Source organism: Bufo bufo, chromosome 3, assembly GCF_905171765.1.
Source record: "Bufo bufo chromosome 3, aBufBuf1.1, whole genome shotgun sequence".
Taxonomy (NCBI): Eukaryota; Metazoa; Chordata; class Amphibia; order Anura; family Bufonidae; genus Bufo; species Bufo bufo.
Genome location: NC_053391.1, coordinates 174874817 through 174894517, shown reverse-complemented (window position 1 = coordinate 174894517; position 19701 = coordinate 174874817). Strand labels below are relative to the sequence as shown.

Genomic DNA, 19701 nt, shown 5'->3' with positions numbered 1-19701 from the left:
GTCCTACTGCCAGTTTCTGGAAGACACCTTCTTCAAGCAGTGGTACAGGAAGAAGTCTGCATCCTTCAAGAAAAACATGATTTTCATGCAGGACAATGCTCTATCACACGTGTCCAAGTACTCCACAGCGTGGCTGGCAAGAAAGGGTATAAAAGAAGAAAATCTAATGACATGGCCTCCTTGTTCACCTGATCTGAACCCCATTGAGAACCTGTGGTCCATCATCAAATGTGAGATTTACAAGGAGGGAAAACAGTACACCTCTCTGAACAGTGTCTGGGAGGCTGTGTTTGCTGCTGCACGCAATGTTGATGGTGAACAGATCAAAACACTGACAGAATCCATGGATGGCAGGCTTTTGAGTGTCCTTGCAAAAAAAGGTGGCTATATTGGTCACTGATTTGTTTTTGTTTTTGAATGTCAGAAATGTATATTTGTGAATGTTGAGATGTTATATTGGTTTCACTGGTAAAAATAAATAATTGAAATGGGTATATATTTGTTTTTTGTTAAGTTGCCTAATAATTATGCACAGTAATAGTCACCTGCACACACAGATATCCCCCTAAAATAGCTAAAACTAAAAACAAACTAAAAACTACTTCCAAAAATATTCAGCTTTGATATTAATGAGTTTTTAGGGTTCATTGAGAACATGGTTGTTGTTCAATAATAAAATTTATCCTCAAAAATACAACTTGCCTAATAATTCTGCACTCCCTGTAAGTGCCCAGGCTGCTCTGCCTTCTTCTCACATAACCCCTCCCGAGTCGGATGCTTGGCCCGCCCTGTAAGCCTCTCTAGTCATCCAGTGTACTGGACGAGATCCTGCCGGCGCATGTCCAACTTGCACCTCCCCCTAGGGCCCTCTATATAACGCGTCCCAGGTGTAGGAAATGCCAAGTGGTATGTTGCGGCCTAAAATGTCTCTTATGTGTGTTACGGTGCTCCAAAGCAATAAATAAAGGGAATTGAGGGATTAAGGAAGAACTTGAGTCCAGACCTTGAGATGAAATTCAATGGCAGCTTTACTTGAGTAAACGTTTTTGCAAAACAGATATCAGGTTTTATCTTGGTTCCAGCAGGTTTTAGCATTAAAATGGCAGGCAAACTCAACTCTGCTATACCTGACTCTGCTGTCCTGACAAGCTTAATTAGTGTCTTTGCTTTCTTTGTGATGCTGTGCTTCACTCTTTGGTCAGGCTTATGTTCAGCCAAGGGATGTGGTAGAATCTGGTGAGATCCAACATGGAGTCCCTACCAGCACACACACTACCACTAGCACTAGCACTAGAACCAGTTCTAACTGGTCCCCACCCTTCCTGCAGGAAATAGGAATTGCCCACTTCTCTCCAGAGGGGGGGGTTAGAATGTAATGGTTAGCTCCATTCTACATAATTACAGCTATGCCGGGTTTGCTGCCACCTGCTGGTGAACCAAGCATATTACTTGTTATAAACAGTTGTAAACATTATTATAGATGCACATTATGGAGAGGACCTGTAACATAATGCATAGATAACTTTATGTTAGACCATTAAGGACAGTAGCAGGGTGTAGGAGTGGCAACACCACTCGGGGGTCTTACACATGCACACTCCATGGAGCGATGCTGTTGCCTACAAGGCTCATCACAGTGCACATGCGCCGGCGGGATCTTGGCCAGTACACTGGATGATGTAAGAGGCTTACAGGACGGGCCAAGCAACCGACTGTAGAGGGGTTATTTGAGAAGAAGGCAGAGCAGCCTGGGCACTTACAGCCCTAACGCCACCCCTGGGCACTTGCGAGCCCTCATTTACATATGAATAAAACTGAATTTTTTCCTTTGGTAAACATCAAAACAAAAGGAAACAGGTACCATTTGACTTATGTATAGTTATGCTATTGTACTATGTAAGCAGTGTATAAGGGCATACTGCGGCGACTGACTCCCTTTAATGCTTATGGATTTAGAATGAATTGTCTTAAAAGCTCATGTAGGTCTAACGTGTAGGTGTCCCAATATTTTTTGTTCATATAGTATATACCTGCACCTACAGTGGTACCTTTAACTAGCCTCTAAATAGTAATCGCCTCAAGTCTGGTATAACATCCTCTAAATTGCAAGCATTTGGATAATGTACAGTCATGGCCAAAAGTTTTGAGAATGACACAAATATTAGTTTTCACAAAGTTTGCTGCTAAACTGCTTTTAGATCTTTGTTTCAGTTGTTTCTGTGATGTAGTGAAATATAATTACACGCACTTCATACGTTTCAAAGGCTTTTATCGACAATTACATGACATTTATGCAAAGAGTCAGTATTTGCAGTGTTGGCCCTTCTTTTTCAGGACCTCTGCAATTCGACTGGGCATGCTCTCAATCAACTTCTGGGCCAATTCCTGACTGATAGCAACCCATTCTTTCATAATCACTTCTTGGAGTTTGTCAGAATTAGTGAGTTTTTGTTTGTCCACCCGCCTCTTGAGGATTGACCACAAGTTCTCAATGGGAATAAGATCTGGGGAGTTTCCAGGCCATGGACCCAAAATGTCAACGTTTTGGTCCCCGAGCCACTTAGTTATCACTTTTGCCTTATGGCACGGTGCTCCATCGTGCTGGAAAATGCATTGTTCTTCACCAAACTGTTGTTGGATTGTTGGAAGAAGTTGCTGTTGGAGGGTGTTTTGGTACCATTCTTTATTCATGGCTGTGTTTTTGGGCAAAATTGTGAGTGAGCCCACTCCCTTGGATGAGAAGCAACCCCACACATGAATGGTCTCAGGATGCTTTACTGTTGACATGACACAGGACTGATGGTAGCGCTCACCTTTTCTTCTCCGGACAAGCCTTTTTCCAGATGCCCCAAACAATCGGAAAGAGGCTTCATCGGAGAATATGACTTTGCCCCAGTCCTCAGCAGTCCATTCACCATATTTTCTGCAGAAGATCAATCTGTCCCTGATGTTTTTTTTTTGGAGAGAAGTGGCTTCTTTGCTGCCCTTCTTGACACCAGGCCATCTTCCAAAAGTCTTCCCCTCACTGTGCGTGCAGATGCGCTCACACCTGCCTGCTGCCATTCCTGAGCAAGCTCTGCACTGGTGGCACTCCGATCCCGCAGCTGAAGCCTCTTTACGAGACGATCCTGTCGCTTGCTGGACTTTCTTGGACCCCCTGAAGCCTTCTTAACAAGAATTGAACCTCTTTCCTTGAAGTTCTTGATGATCCTATAAATTGTTGATTGAGGTGCAATCTTAGTAGCCACAATATCCTTGCCTGTGAAGCCATTTTTATGCAAAGCAATGATGGCTGCACGCGTTTCTTTGCAGGTCACCATGGTTAACAATGGAAGTACAATGATTTCAAGCATCACCCTCCTTTTAACAGGTCAAGTCTGCCATTTTAACCCAATCAGCCTGACATAATGATCTCCAGCCTTGTGCTCGTCAACATTCTCACCTGAGTTAACAAGACGATTACTGAAATGATCTCAGCAGGTCCTTTAATGACAGCAATGAAATGCAGTGGAAAGTTTTTTTTGGGTTTTGGGATTAAGTTAATTTTCATGGCAAAGAAGGACTATGCAATTCATCTGATCACTCTTCATAACATTCTAGAGTATATGCAAATTGCTATTATAAAAACTTAAGCAGCAACTTTTCCAATTTCCAATATTTATGTAATTCTCAAAACTTTTGGCCACGACTGTATATAAGACAGTAAGGTGCGGTAATAATGATAAACTGATTAGGGCAATTTCAGCACACTAAATGGTAATTCAAATATGCATTTCCTGTAGTTCACCACACAAAATCCACAGTTTGACAGTCTACTGCAGATGTTTTCTCACCTAGTAGTAAAGGTACTATTAGTATAATAATATAGTATCAGATGGAACACAATATTTTCTGTCGGATCCACTAATATGGTCAAGTGCGTGAACCCTAATACTTTGTTACCCACATTAAAATATTTCAGGGCTAGGTGGTACCTCCAATATATTCTGGTGCAAAATTAAACACTATTAATAACTCTCCCCCACTCTATAATAAAGCACAGTGAAATGCGTGGGATAGTGGTTAATAGCATGAACAACACTGACATCTTGTGGTAAAAGTGATTATTTACGTTAAGAAGGGCAGCTTGATATAGTGAATGAATATACAGTATGTCATGGTTCTGCTGATATAGTAAATGAAGTAAATGTTTAGGAGTGCGTACAGGTAATGCAGTACCTAGAAGAGTACCTTGAAGCTCCTTGATACCAGTGCAAATCTATTCTCTTTTGTTTGTTTTGTGTTCAGTTACTTTAAACTGTGTATGATCTACACAGTATACATGACATACCTACAATGCATTCGGAAAGGCTTCAGATCCTTTCAACTTTTTCACATTTTTGCTATATTGCAGCCTTGTGATAAAAAAAAATCTAGTTTTTCCTCATCATTCTGTACTCAATACCCCATAATGAGAAAGTAAAAACAGAATGTTCGAAATTGTTGCTAATTTATTGAAAGAAAAAACTAAAATCTTGCATTGACATAAGTATCCAGACCCTTTAGGCTGCGTTCACACGGGCGAGATTTCCGCGCGGGTGCAATGCGGTAGGTGAACGTATTGCACCCGCACTGAATCCCGGCCCATTCATTTCAATGGGGCTGTTCAGATGAGCAGTGATTTTCACGCATCACTTGTGCGTTGCGTGAAAATCGCAGCATGCTCTATATTCAGCGTTTTTCACGCAATGCAGGCCCCATAGAAGTGAATGGGGTTGCGTGAAAATCGCAAGCATCCGCGCGATTTTCACGCACGGTTGCTAGGAGACGATCGGGATGGAGACCCGATCATTATTATTTTCCCTTATAACAGGGTTATAAGGGAAAATAATAGCATTCTGAATACAGAATACATAGTAAACTAGCGCTGGAGGGATTAAAAAAATAATAATAATAATTTAACTCACCTTAGTCCACTTGATCGCGTAGCCCGGCATCTCCTTCTGTCTCCTTTGCTGAACAGGACCTGTGGTGAGCATTAATTACAGGTAAAGGACCTTTGGTGACGTCACTCCGGTCATCACATGATCCATCACATGATCTTTTACCATGGTGATGGATCATGTGATGACCGGAGTGACGTCACCAAAGGTCCTTTACCTGTAATTAATGCTCACCACAGGTCCTGTTCAGCAAAGGAGACAGAAGGAGATGCCGGGCTACGCGATCAAGTGGACTAAGGTGAGTTAAATTATTCTTATTTTTTTTTAACCCCTCCAGCGCTAGTTTACTATGCATTCTGTATTCAGAATGCTATTATTTTCCCTTATAACTATGTTATAAGGGGAAATAATACAATCTACAGAACATGCACGATTTTTCTCACGCGAGTGCAAAACGCATTACAATGTTTTGCACTCGCGAGGAAAAATCGCGGGTGTTCCCGCAACGCACCCGCACATTTTCCCGCAACGCCCGTGTGAACGCAGCCTTACTCAGTGCTTAGTTGAAGCATCTTTGCCAGCAATTAGAGCCTTAAGTCTTCTTGGGTGTGATACCACAAGGTTTGCACAACTGGATTTAGGGATCTTCTGCCATTCTTCTCTGCAAATCCTCACAAGCTCTGTCAGGTTGAAAGGAGACCATCGGTAGACAGGCATGTGCAGGTCTTTGCAGAGATGTTTGATTAGGTTCATGTCAGGACTCTGGCTGGGTCACTCAAGGACATTCACAGAGTTGTCCCCAAGCCACTCTTGTGTTGTCACGGTTGTGTGCTTAGGTTCATTTTCTTGTTGGAAGATGAACCTTCAGCCCAGTTTGAGGTCCAGGTCATAAAAATTTCAAAAAACTTTACTTTGCTTTATTCAGCTTTCCCTTAACCCTAACCAGTCTCTTTGTCCGTCACTGAAAAGCACACTCACAAAATGATGCTGCCACCACCATGATTCACTGTAGGGATGAGCAGTGCCTGGTTTCCTCCAGATATGACTCTCAGAATTGAGGCCAAAATGTCCAGTCTTTGCTTCATCAGACCAGATAATCTTGTTTCTTACAGTCTGGGAGTCCTTTATGTGCTATTTTGCAAACTTTTACTGTCTTTTACTGAAGAGATTCTTCTTTCTGGCCACTCTACCATAAAGCCCGGATAGGTGGAGTGCTGCAGTGATGGTTGACCTTCTGGACGTTTCTCCCATATGTACACAGGACCCTTGGAGCTCAGCCAAAATGACCATTGGGTTCTTGGTCATCCCTCTTACTAAGCCCTTTTCCCCTGATTACTAATGGAGGACAGCCAGCTCTAGGAAGAGTCCTGGTTGTTCCAAACTTCGATTTAAAATTTATGGAGACACTGCTCTTCGGAACTTCCAGTGCAGCATTAATATTTTTCTACCCTTCAGATCTGTGCCTCCATACAATCCTGTATCTGAGCTGTACAGGCGGTTCTTTCCTCCTCATGGCTTGGTTTGTGCTCTGATATGCATTGTCAGCTGTGAGACCCTATACAGTTGTGCTCATAAGTTTACATACCCTTGCAGAATTTATGATTTCTTAACCATTGTTCAGAGAATATGAATGATAACACAAAAACTTTTCTTTCACTCATGGTTAGTGGTTGGCTGAAGCTATTTATTGTCAAACAACTGTGTTTACTCTTTTTAAATCATAATCACAACACAAACTATCCAAATGACCCTGATTAAAAGTTTACATACCCTGGTGATTTGGCCTGATAACATGCACACAACTTGACACAAAAGGGTTTCAATGGCTATTAAAGGTAACCATCTTCACCTGTGATCTGTATTCTTGTAATTAGTGGGTGTGTATAAAAGGTCAATGACTTTCTTGACTCCTGACAGACCCTTGCATCTTTCATCTAGTGCTGCACTGATGTTGTTTGGATTCTATGTCACGGGGAAAGCAAAATAATAGTCAAAGGATCTGCGGGAAAAGGTAGTTTAACTCTATAAAACAGGAAAGGGATAAAAGAAAATATCAAAGGACTTGAGAATGCCAATCAGCAGTGTTCAAACTCTAATAAACCCCTTAAGGACCTGGCCATTTTTCACTTTAAGGACCAGACTGATTTTTGCAAATCTGACATGTGTCACTCTTTGTGGTGATAACTTTAAAATGTTTTTACTTATCCAAGCCATTCTGAGACTGTCATGTGATATTTTTATAGAGCAGATCGTTACGGATGTGGCAATACCTAATATGTATACTTTGTTATTTATTTAAGTTTTACACAATAATATCTTTTTTGAAACAAACAATAAAATCATGTTTTAGTGTCTCCATAGTCTGAGAGCCATAGTTTTTATTTTTATTTTTTGGAGCGATTGTCTTAGGTAGGGTATGATTTTTGTGGGATGAGGTGACGGTTTGATTGGCACTATTTTGGGATGCGTACGACTTTTTGATCGCTTGCAATTACACTTTTTGTGATGTAAGGTGACAAAATGGCTTTTTGATACCATTTTTATTCGATTTTTTTTACGGTGTTCACCTGAGGGATTTAATCATGTGATATTTTTATATAGCAGGTCGTTACGGATGCGGCAATACCTATTATGTATACTTTTTTTTATTTATTTAAGTTTTTCACACTAAATACATTTTTGAAACAAAAAAAAAATCATGTTTTAGTGGCGCCATAAATTTTTATTTTTTGGGCGATTGGTACTGTGAAACATGGTGGTGGATCGCTGATGTTTTGAGGATGTGTGAGCTACAAAGGCAGAGGAAATTTGGTCAGAATTGATGGCAATATGAATGCAGTAATGTATTAACAAATACTGGAAGAAAACTTGCACTCATCATCCCGGAAGCTGACATGGGACGTACTTGGACATTCCAACATGTCAATGATCCAAAACACAAGGCCAAGGAAACCTGTCATTGGCTACAGCAAAATAAAGTGAAGGTTCTGGAGTGGCCATCTCAGTCTCCAGACCTAAATATCCTTGAGCCACTCTGGATATGCAAGACAGCTGGATATGCAAGACAGCCCAAGAATTTAGGGTAACTGGAGACTTTTTGCCAGGAAGAATGGGCAGCTTTACCATCTGAGTAGATAAAGAGCCTCATCCACATCTACCACAAAAGACTTCAAGCTGTAATTGATGTTAAAGGGGGCAATACAAGGTATTAAGAACTGGGGTATGTAAACTTTTGATCAGGGTCATTTGGGTAGTTTGTGTTGTGATTATGATTTAAAAAGAGTAAACACAGTTGTTTACTGGCTTCAGCCAACCAATAACCATGAGTGAAAGAAACGTTTTTGTGTTATCATTCATATTCTCTGAACAATGGTTAAGAAATCATAAATTCTGCAAGGGTATGTAAACTTATGACCACAACTGTATGGACAGGGGTTTATCTTTCCAAATCATGTCCAATCAACTAAATTTGCTACAGATGGACTCCAATCAAGGTGTACAAACATCTCAAAGATTATCACGAGAAATATGAGGCCCCAGAGCTAAACTTCAAGTAGCATAGTAAACTGTGTGAATATTTATGTCCAGGCAAAATTTTTGTTTTTCCTTTTTTGCAAACATTTTGAAAATTCTATTTTCACTTTGTCATTATTTTAGCACAAGGTCACAACATAACAAAATGTGTGACGGGTCTGAAGACTTTAAGAACGCATTATATTTTCAGAGGCCAATAACTGTCTACAGTAATAACATTATTATTATAATACAATGTCATCGCACCTCTTCATTATTCAATTTATTTTATTGTTCTCTTCTGAGGGATCACTGCATGTTGCAATGTCATAGCGAGCTGTACCAAATGACAAACTCAACTTTGCTTACATTTATTTGTATATAAAACCTTATATCCTATACCAGGGATGCTCAACCTGCGGTCCTCCAGCTGTTGCAAAACTAAACTACAACTCCCAGCATGCCTGTACAGCCTACAGCTATCAGCCTACAGCAGGGCATGGTGGGAGTTGTGGTTTTACAACAGCTGGAGGGCCGCAAGTTGAGTATCCCTGTCCTATACAATATAAAAGACATAAACAACATGAAAAAGTAAACAGCTTGCCTGTAGACATTGACAATATAAGCCAGTGACCTACATACAGTGGATATACCAGTGAAGATAAAGGGCATTATTTGCTCCAGCAAGTAGGCAGTACTAGGCAAAGAGAACTACTGTACCTGCCAGCAGGCCAATAAGAAGCATGACGACCCATCCCGACCATGCATCTAGAAGTCCTTTGATGAATTCCCAAGCAGATTCTTTGCTTTTGCTGGTAATCTGGTAAATGGGATCAGATTTGACATTAGTTAATATACAGTAATAATTATGAATAAATATTAACCCAGTTTACTTGATCTACCTATCAATCAGTTTTTTCCTAATTAAAATAATGTGAAAACATAAATTTATTAGGGACAGAGCTCAGACTCCATCTCCGCTGGGATTTACCACCTGGCATTCAACATCTGACTACAAGCTCACTGTGGTAGGCTATGTTCACACTAACATTCAGAAGTACAGTGGGGCAAAAAAGTATTTAGTCAGCCACCAATTGTGCAATTTCTCCCACTTAAAAAGATGAGAGAGGCCTGTAATTTTCATCATAGGTATACCTCAACTATGAGAGACATAATAAGAAAAGAAAAAAACTGAAAATCACATTGTCTGATTTTTAAAGAAAGTATTTGGTCAATAACAAAAGTTCATCTCAATACTTTGTTGGCAATGACAGAGGTCATACGTTTTCTGTAAGTCTTCACAAGGTTTTCACACACTGTTGCTGATATTTTGGCCCATTCCTCCATGCAGATCTCCTCTAGAGCAGTGATGTTTTGGGGCTGTCGCTGGGCAACACGGACTTTCAACTCCCTCCAAAGGTTTTCTATGGGGTTGAGATCTGGAGACTGGCTAGGCCACTCCAGGACCTTAAAATGCTTCTTACAAAGCCACTCCTTCGTTGCCCGGGCAGTGTGTTTGGGATCATTGTCATGCTGAAAGACCCAGCCACGTTTCATCTTCAATGCCCTTGCTGATGTAAGATGGTTTTTTCTCAAAATCTCACGATACATAGCCCCATTTATTCTTTCTTTTACATGAATCAGTCATTCTGGTCCCTTTGCAGGAAAACAGCCCCAAAGCATGATGTTTCCACCCCCATGCTTCACAGTAGGTATGGTGTTCTTTGGATGCAACTCAGCATTCTTTCTCCTCCAAACACGATGAGTTGAGTTTTTACCCAAAAGTTCTACTTTGGTTTCATCTGACCATATGACATTCTTCCAATCCTCTTCTGGATCATCCAAATGCTCTCTAGCAAACTTCAGACGGACCCGGATATGTACTGGCTTAAGCAGGGGGACACGTCTGGCACTGCAGGATTTGAGTCCCTGGCGGGTAGTGTGTTACTGATGGTAGCCTTTGTTTCTTTGGTCCCAGCTCTCTGCAGGTCATTCACTAGGCCCCCCCCCCCCCCCGTGTGGTTCTGGGATTTTTGCTCACCGTTCTTGTGATCATTTTGACCCCATGGGGTGAGATCTTGTGTGGAGCCCCAGATCGAGGGAGATTATCAGTGGTCTTGTATGTCTTCCATTTTCTAATAATTGCTCCCACAATTGATTTCTTCACACCAAGAAGCTTGTCTATTGCAGATACAGTCTTTTCAGCCTTGTGCAGGTCTACAATTTTGTTTCTGGTGTCCTTCAACAGCTCTTTGGTCTTGGCCATAGTGGAGTTTGGAGTGTGACTGTTTGAGGTTGTGGACAGGTGTCTTTTATACTGATAACAAATTCAAACAGGTGCCATTATTACAGGTAACGAGTGGAGGACAGAAGCCTCTTAAAGAAGAAGTTACAGGTCTGTGAGAGCCAGAAATCTTGCTTGTTTGTAGGTGAGCAAATACTTATTTTACAGAGGAATTTACCAATTAATTCATTAGAAATCCTACAATGTGATTTACTGTATTCTTTCCCGACATTCTGTCTCTCATAGTTGAAGTGTACCTATGATGAAAATTACAGGCCTCTCTCATCTTTTTAAGTGGGAGAACTTGCACAATTGGTGGCTGACTAAATACTTTTTTGCCCCACTGTATGGCAACTTGACAAGGTGTCCCTCACTTTTGACAGAAAGATGGAAATCTTAAAGGAACCCATTATGTCATTATAGAAAGGAACCTGACTTTGCACCTGCCTTTTTGTTCCACCATGCAGGATGCACTGATTTATTCTGTGATTGGTTTGTGACTTTTGTGCAGCATACAGTATATCAGAGGTGTGGTACTTCCATGTTGTATGATATCATTAACCCATCCCTTTCACAGCTTTTTTAATTAGATGACATGTATAGCTGACTATGTGCCTCCTGCCCATGGAAGGTTTGTTGGCACAGAGTGATGCAACAAGTCATTGCTTGCTCACTTGAGAGGTAATTATGGTAGCAGTCAGTGTTTTATGGGTTCATAGAAACATAGAATGTGTCGGCAGATAAGAACCATTTGGCCCATCTAGTCTGCCCAATATATCTGAATCCTATGAATAGTCCCTGGCCCTATCTTATATGAAGGATAGCCTTATGCCTATCCCATGCATGCTTAAACTCCTTCACTGTATTTGCAGCTACCACTTCTGCAGGAAGGCTATTCCATGCATCCACTACTCTCTCAGTAAAGTAATAGTTCCTTATATTACTTTTAAACCTTTGCCCCTCTAATTTAAAACTGTGTCCTCTTGTGGTAGTTTTTCTTCTTTTAAATATTCTCTCCTCCTTTACCGAGTTGATTCCCTTTATGTATTTAAAAGTTTCTATCATATCCCCTCTGTCTCTTCTTTCTTCCAAGCTATACATATTAAGGTCCTTTAACCTTTCCTGGTAAGTTTTATCCTGCAATCCATGTACTAGTTTAGTAGCTCTTCTCTGAACTCTCTCTAGAGTATCTATATGTATATCTAGAGTATTCATATCTCCTTAAAAGTAGATGCCCACGAATGAAAAAATTGGTTTAGGTACCCATGCGTATAGAGGTCAACCTGCTGCTGGTGGATAAGCCCAGATACTTTTTGATCAAAGATATATCTGCTAAGAACTTCTGATTGCATATTAGATGAGGAATTAGTCTGTATATGGATCATACACAGTTTGTTTGAAGAATGATGCTATACCTGTGACTTTCCCATTAAGAAGCTTGCCCAAGATTTGATCCCAACTGTCTGGCAGTGTTATTTGGACATTGCATGTTAGTGATAATCAAGAGGTTGGCAGTTCTGTTTAGCTGGTAGTTCCATAGAGACAAGGCACAAACACCACTTATAAGCGTTGATATCAGATATGCAATGAATTCATCACACACATGCATAATTCATTCTTACCTTTCTATGTCTATCTGTATCCCGTGACTTCTCCCTCAACCAGTCAATGGTGTGGAAATCCTCATATGTCCCAACATCTGGAATGGGTTCATCAAGGAAATCCATAAGGTTGCTGGAACCATTTATCTCTCCAGTATTAACCATGCTGGCGTCTACAACAAAACACAATTTACATTATTAAATCTCCTCACATAAACATGGCTTTTTTTCATACCGTAGTCTAGTTTATTGTATATTATTACTGTTTGTTGTACTGTATACACATCTTTTTATGTGAAACGAGTGGTGACATTCTGGTCTTAGAGAAAATGCTTTTTAGCCCCTGGGAAAGATCATGGAAATAATTATTGGAAGATAATGAAGCCAAGCACATGAAATACATTATTCACATATAATACATGGGCTTTGAGAAGTAGAGCTCATTCTATAAAGGAGTCCTTTGTAAAGAGTGTCGGAAATAAACATACAAAACAGCTTCAGGTTGCCAATCTTGCAGGTGGTCCAAACAAATGTTCCTTTTACATTTTATAGTATTTCATTCACTTCAATGGAGAAATTATACTAAAGGAGACCTACCAAGGGAAATGTATAAAATACCACTTGGCATAGTTAGGCTGTTGGAGAGTAGAAGAAACTGCTCTCTCTGTGATAAGGTTGGGCGGGGTACTGACTCTTCTTAAGGAGAAATCCTCCATGGGAAAATAATATGCAAAGAAGTTTCTCCCAGACAAAGAGGACCATCTCGCAAATGCCACCTTTTGGAAGTGTCTCTTTATGGTGGCACTAGCGAGATGGCTCCCTTTGCCTGTGAGAAACCTCTTTGCATATTATTTTCTCATGAGGCATTGCCACTAAGTTTCCATACACAGCTTGTCTCCTTAAGTAAAGCCAATACCCTGCCTAAGCTACATCCAAGGCATCTCTCTCCACCAGCCAGAATCCTACTCTGTACTTATGTCTGCAGATGGGTATTTGGCTTGGCTATTTAGGCCTATTAAAAAGTCAGACTTTGACTCATAGGATGTCACTTCTAAAAGGTAGTGCTAGCAAGATGGTTCTCTTTGCTTGGGAGAAACCCCTTTGTAAAAGTGATAAGGTTAGATTCCTACAAGGTAATTACCAATCTGGTTGCTTTGTTATAAGGGTGCTGAGCACAAGTGACCCTCTGTGTTCAGCAGCCACAGGCCTCCCACCCTGGCCATGCAGAAACAGCAAGGAAAAGAGACAGGTCAGAGCGCTCCTCCTGCATTGATTTGTGTTAGTCAAAATCATTGAAAGCTATAGATTAGGGCAGGGATGCAGAAAGTCCCACAATGCTCTGCTGTAGACTGATAGCTCTAGGCTGTCAAGGCATGCTGGGAGTTGTAGTTTTGCAACAGCTGGAGGGTCATAGGTTGGGCATCCCTAGACTAGGGGAATGAGACCAGGCTGCTCATATGCAGCTTCCTGCCAGCAGAGGGTGCTCTGCAGGAGCATGTTAAAGTGAGTATTTGGACGAAGGGTCACTGCTATGACTATGGTGGCAAGGGAGGGTCACTGCTATCACTACTGGGGAGAGATACTGTTATAAAACGAGAAGGGAGGACAACACACTGCTAGGACTATTGAAGCAATCCTAAAATGCACTGCTGTTAATTCTAGGCCAGGGACAACATTCGAGGGTTTCTGCTGTACTGTGTCCCTGATACTAGAAAGCAGCATAATACACACTTTATACCTTCATTTTAAAGAATAGTGGACAGAAATACCTCTGCTATAAATTACAAACAATATGTCAGGTCAAAGTTTCATGAACAGTGTAAATGCACTGAGATGCGGACATCATGCTCTTATATGGCCCCGGCACTCCTTGGTGTCAGGCAGACCTAGTGCCCTCCTTTAATCTTCTAGAAATGTTGTAAATGTCTGAGGAGAGAGACTTTACCTCCTTCTTGGTGGCCTGATGTGACGTTTTGTTCTTGCTGATCTGTGGTGATGTAAAAGAACTGTAGCTAAGCAGAGGATGCCACAATGTATAAGCCAGTCCTGATGAGCTGCCGCCTGGATACAGCCAGTGTTCCCATATCACGGTGGACTGGGCTATAAAGAGAACAAGATTCAGCATACCATACATGCTCATTTAGACTGTACTCATGCTATCTATTGCTGTGGTAAACTGATAGAGCTACCAGAATGTCACACAGTGCAATTGAAGAACTTTTTTTGTCCCAATTCTTTTCATTGCCTTGAACGAGGGAACTGCAGCTTTGAAAACGGCAAGTAAAGCAGTAAATCTCCAAACTGTGGTTCTCCAGCTCTTGCAAAACGACACCTCCCAACATATGCAGGATGCCCGGGTGTGAGAAATATGGATTAATATGTACTGTCAGCCATGTCCTCACACACACCATTTGCTGACAGATAGCAGAGGTAGTGAACTCCACATGATGGCCCTGCTTCAAAGCCCCAGCCATATGGCAGAGAACTCCTAGCAGGCCACATTTATTTACATTTCACACCTCCAGTCAGACAGCTCGGATCCTGCAGGAAAACCCCCAGCCAGAGGTATCAGCCCTTGCCAGGATCAATGATACCTCCCAGACATGTTGGCACCTACATTTCATAAGGAATTATCAATCGCCCGACCATCGCAGGCGCAAACCAGATACATATTTGTGTCCCGGTGGCCACGATGATCGTGCCTATGGTCTTTGCTTGAGGCTAGGGTGCCAGGAAAGGGAGATATACATATCTCCCCACAGAAACCCAATAGCGGCACCATCTTTGGACTCTAGTTGTAGCCGGAACCCAGGCGGATCCGTTGGTCCCAGAACCATCTCCCTGTGACCTTCTGGACTGGAGCTATGAACCCTAAAGGGTTTTGTGGGTCATTTGCAGCCAGTCCAGCAGAGGGAGGTGGACCCCTCCCAAATGCCGGGAGGGGAGGGGAGGGGCCAGCTACAGGTTGAAAGGCTTGTGCCAGCAAGTGGGCGGGTCTTTCTCTGAAGAAGGATCACATCGTGTAATGTGTTTAGGGGGACCCAGGAACTAGCGGAGATCACGGCCCTTCTTGTGACTACAGCAAAGAACACCTCACAACCCAAAGGAACTTTCATCTTACCCGGTAACTGACTTTTACTCTGCTTAACCCTGTTGTACCCATATAACCTGTATCTGTAACCTCAGACCACTGTATATATTCTCTGTGTATATTGTGTTATATCTAGTGTGCCCTTAAGGTGATTAAATATATAATTTAATCTTGTGCTGTCTTGTATCTCGATCACGAATCCCCACGTCCGTGTTTTGGACTAGTTATAAGCTACCGCGGGTTGGTTCCTGACCCTATATAACCCCTTTAGCGGACCGGGCTTATATCAAACGAGGAGCTGGTGGCAGATACCTGGGCTGATACAGCGCTGTTTTCACTGCGGCAGTGAAAAGGCTCTCTCAGCTTGTTGCCTCTCTGTGCCCTCGTGGACAGGAGGTGTCTGTGTAAACTGTACCAAGCTGACCTTACCTGCTCCTCTGGAGGGCGTAACATCATGTTTTTGGTAACCTGTGACCATACCGCGTCTCATGAGCTCAACGTAGGTGACGTCAAGCGGGCACGAGGTGTGGTATTCGTCATACCGGGCATGATAGAAGTTGGGATAAACAGGGATAGCTTTAGTAAAACAAATCTTCTGTGGAAATTAGAGGGTTGTGCACATAGTGACGTACCACCATATATAAGATCATAAAAATATTTATTATACTCACAATAGAAGTAAGATTATAAGCATTGAATAAAACCTCCACACACATAGATCTGCCCGACCTAGGTTTCGCCTGTTTGCTTCTTCAGGGGCGAGTGTCCCACCCTTGGAGGGGCGTAATGGAGAAAAAAAAATGTAGGTAGTTTTACATCAGCTGGAGAACTACAGTATAGGGAATATTGATGCAAAGACTGTGGTTTCCCACAGCAGCAGTTATAGTACAATTCTCTGGGCAGAGGACCTGTCACCAATCCTGCCATTTCTGTTTTAGAAAATAGGTGTATTCCCCATAAAATATCGATTCTGGAGTGGCTTCTCTTATAGCATTGTGCCGTTCCTCTGCTATCTATGAGTACATTGACAACTGGGTGTTCCCATTTGAGGGTGCGTCTCTGCACACTCTCACAATGTCCGATCAGTGCTGCCAGTGTCAGACGGTGTAGGGACACATCCCTTTCACAAGTGTATACATAGATAGCTAATGATCAGTGATGACATGGCACAACCATTAATGACTGACAGCTATCTCTGTGTACACAATTACACAGTGAATGCTATCAATAACTTATAGGACAGCCCCCGTATACATCTGAACTTAGAAAGAGCTTAGATATAAATGTATAAATTACAAGTTTTACTTAATCTTTTCCCACACAACTATATGTCAATCTGGTCAGCTCCTTTTGCCCTATAGCATGCTGCTGGTAGTTTGCATTGCATTTTGTGGAAACAGGTTACCTTTAAAGGGCATCTGTCAGCAGATTTGTACCTATGACACTGGCTGACCTGATACGTGTGCACTTGGCAGCTGAAGGCATCTATGTTGGTCTCATGTTCATATGTGCCCACATTGCTGAGAAAAATGAAGTTTTAATATATTCAAATGAGTCTCTAGGAGCAACTGGTACATTGCCATTGCAAATAAATCTGAGCCCCTAGAGGCTCATTTGCATGTATTAAAACATAATTTTTCTCAGCAATGCGGACACATATGAACATGGGACCAACACAGATGTCTTCAGCAGTCAAGCGCACATGCAACAGATCAGACAGTTTTATAGGTACAAATCTGCTGACAGATGCCCTTTAAGGTGTTAACATGAGCCCTTACAGACAAAAAAGACTAACCTTCTCCCCCTCCATATCTACAGTACATTACACAGGCACTCGGTGCATACTTGACCCACCTGTCCCGCGCAGCTTGAGCAATGTCCAGTACATTAAATCGCTGCAGCCATGTCCTTGTATGTCAGTAAATGACACAGCAGGAGCAGTCATAGAGAGTAGAGGACCTTTGTGCATAAATACTATTTGGGCCCCTTGCCATTTAACAGTTAATTTTTTATCAAGAGTGAGGGAGTCATCAATCTCGCTGTCCCTTACTATGACTTTCTACTTAATCCTTTATTCAATGGATCAAAATCTATCAGTTATTTTGTGCCAAAAAAAGCATGGTGCAATTTTTTATAGGTTGATTGGTCCCCTTGCCTATAGGGCCCCTCTGCCGCTGCACAGGCTGTACCTATGGTATATCCACCCCTGGGTCACAGCTGCAGCTGGGAAATCCTTTAAATGAATTGTGCGGGTGTTCGGTAAATTGCTGAGCCTGAGAGGGAGGGGGAGGCTAAGTACAAATTGAGCACTGGTACAATATGTATAATCCTGTGGGCACCACAGAGAGGGAGGGGTCTAAAAAATGTATGTAATGTAAAAGTCCTGGTATTCTCAATAAAAAATATATATATATTACCCATTAATGTCTAATCTAAAGTTCTGAACAAGGCTAGGACTAAATGTTATGTAGTGTACATGGTGTCCAAGCCAAAACATTACATGACATCCAACATGCAAAAAGATGCAATGCAAAGTATTAACTCCTTGGTATCATAGGTGGCCAGCGCCACATCCTGACTTTACTGCAGCAAGGACCCTGCGATGGGGTCTAACTTTGTCTTCTGGATCTCCATTTGGTCCATGCTTTGATACCCATCTGTCCAAGGCTTTTTATTAGAGAATGGAATAGCTCTTTTTTTGGGGGTGTAAGCTCAGAAAAGGCAAATGTGATCAGATCAGTGCAGGTTCCCATCTAGAAGAGGCCACCTTGTTGTTGGTGGATGGGCCTACACAATTTTGGATAAAAATGTGCACAAACTGCCTCGTGTTCCATAAATATAGCAGTTTATGCAATTAGAAAACTCCATGTTTTCAATGTTTCCATATGTCTTTGCACATAAAGCAGTGTGCAGCTATATGTAGTGCTTGCTTGGTTTGGCATGTTAGCCATGGTAGCCTGCACCTGTACATTTATTCCATATTGTTTGGATATGCTATATATATATATCTAACTTTATTTTAGCCTTTTCCTTTCTATGGGGTGGCAGGCAACAGAAGTCACAATGTAACCCCAAATGTTATTGGTACTAATATATATAAAGACCTTGGGCCAGATTTATCATTACTCTGACAGCTCACTCCACTTTAACATATGGCTAAAATCAGTTTTAGCCAAATCAGATTTATGACTGGCCCTTTAAGACTGTAATAAATGTGGTTTGACGGTAGCAGTTTATCCGTCAGTAAGCAGCTTTACAAAAGTCGCACATCTTTACGAAAAAGTCGCACGTTTTTATGAAAAAGTTGCATGTTCTATCAAAAAGTCTCATAAGATAAGCATGGTCCTCACTGGAGTGAAATTGCGACTTTTTTGCGACTTTTTTGCGACTTTTTAAATAGACCCAATAGTAAATCTGTCTAGAGATTAATTTACATAAGAAAACACGCCCACTTTCAGAAAACTGGCGAGCATAGTGCAGAGCAGAAAAAAATTGCAAATTTGTGCGCAGTTTTAGCGTTTGGGACTTTTTTGGGGACTTTTTCACTCCATTATTCTGACCTGAGCTAATGATAAATCTGGCCCAAGGTCTCTACCCCTCTTTTGGGCACTGGGCTCTTACATACACCATTAATTGGTATTCCAGCACAAGCAAAATGCAAATGGTTAAAAACAATCCTTTACTCACCTCGTCGATCCCCGCTACTGTCTTTCCAATAGTGCCCAGTTACCTTCTGCACTCCACTTCCTGCTCCAGGTATCGACACGGCTGGAAATAGTTGGAAATTCAGCTCGGCCAATCGCTGGCTGCAGTGATAACCCACCTTGCCCAGTGATTAGCTGAGCAGCATTTCAGCCATTTCCTGCCGTTAAGTATGAGTGGCAGGGGCTATATTTGAAATCGCAATATTTCACGAATATTTGGGCCAATATTTATCATATATTTGCGAATTCGAGATGATTTCTTTATTTCTTTATTGCAAAATATCGACAATGTAATATTCGCGTAATGTGCGTGAAATACAGGTGTGGGTCACTCTTGCTACATTTTCCAAGCTGCTAGAGGTTTCCTGGAAATAGTTGGCACGGCAGAACATTAAAAATGGTTTTATATGCAGATAGAGTGCTCCAATATATTTGTGATTGCGCTAATAGGCACTAATGATACGAATATTTTGGCGCAATACGTGAAACTTCACATTTTAGCAGGTTTGCATGTATATATGGACAGCAGAACCTATCACACTACCTAACACACTGCACTGCAACAGCTACACTATATCAGGATATA

General features: G+C 41.6%; 1 protein-coding gene across 2 annotated transcripts in view; it reads right to left on the bottom strand.

Moving 5' to 3' along the window:
• CLCN4 (chloride voltage-gated channel 4) overlaps nucleotides 1-19701 on the bottom strand; it is an 80523-nt gene that overhangs the window by 59610 nt on the left and 1212 nt on the right. Inside the window, exons 1-4 of one of the 2 annotated variants that reach the window (XM_040423765.1) lie at nucleotides 16083-16183; nucleotides 14266-14420; nucleotides 12342-12493; nucleotides 9156-9255 (exon numbers count right to left, since the gene is read on the bottom strand). In XM_040423765.1, the coding sequence (XP_040279699.1) occupies nucleotides 9156-9255; nucleotides 12342-12485 (244 nt within the window). In that variant the 5' untranslated portion in view covers nucleotides 12486-12493; nucleotides 14266-14420; nucleotides 16083-16183. Of the gene's footprint in view, nucleotides 1-9155; nucleotides 9256-12341; nucleotides 12494-14265; nucleotides 14421-16082; nucleotides 16184-19701 lie in introns of those variants that run through there. The other variant, XM_040423766.1, reaches the window with a different exon arrangement.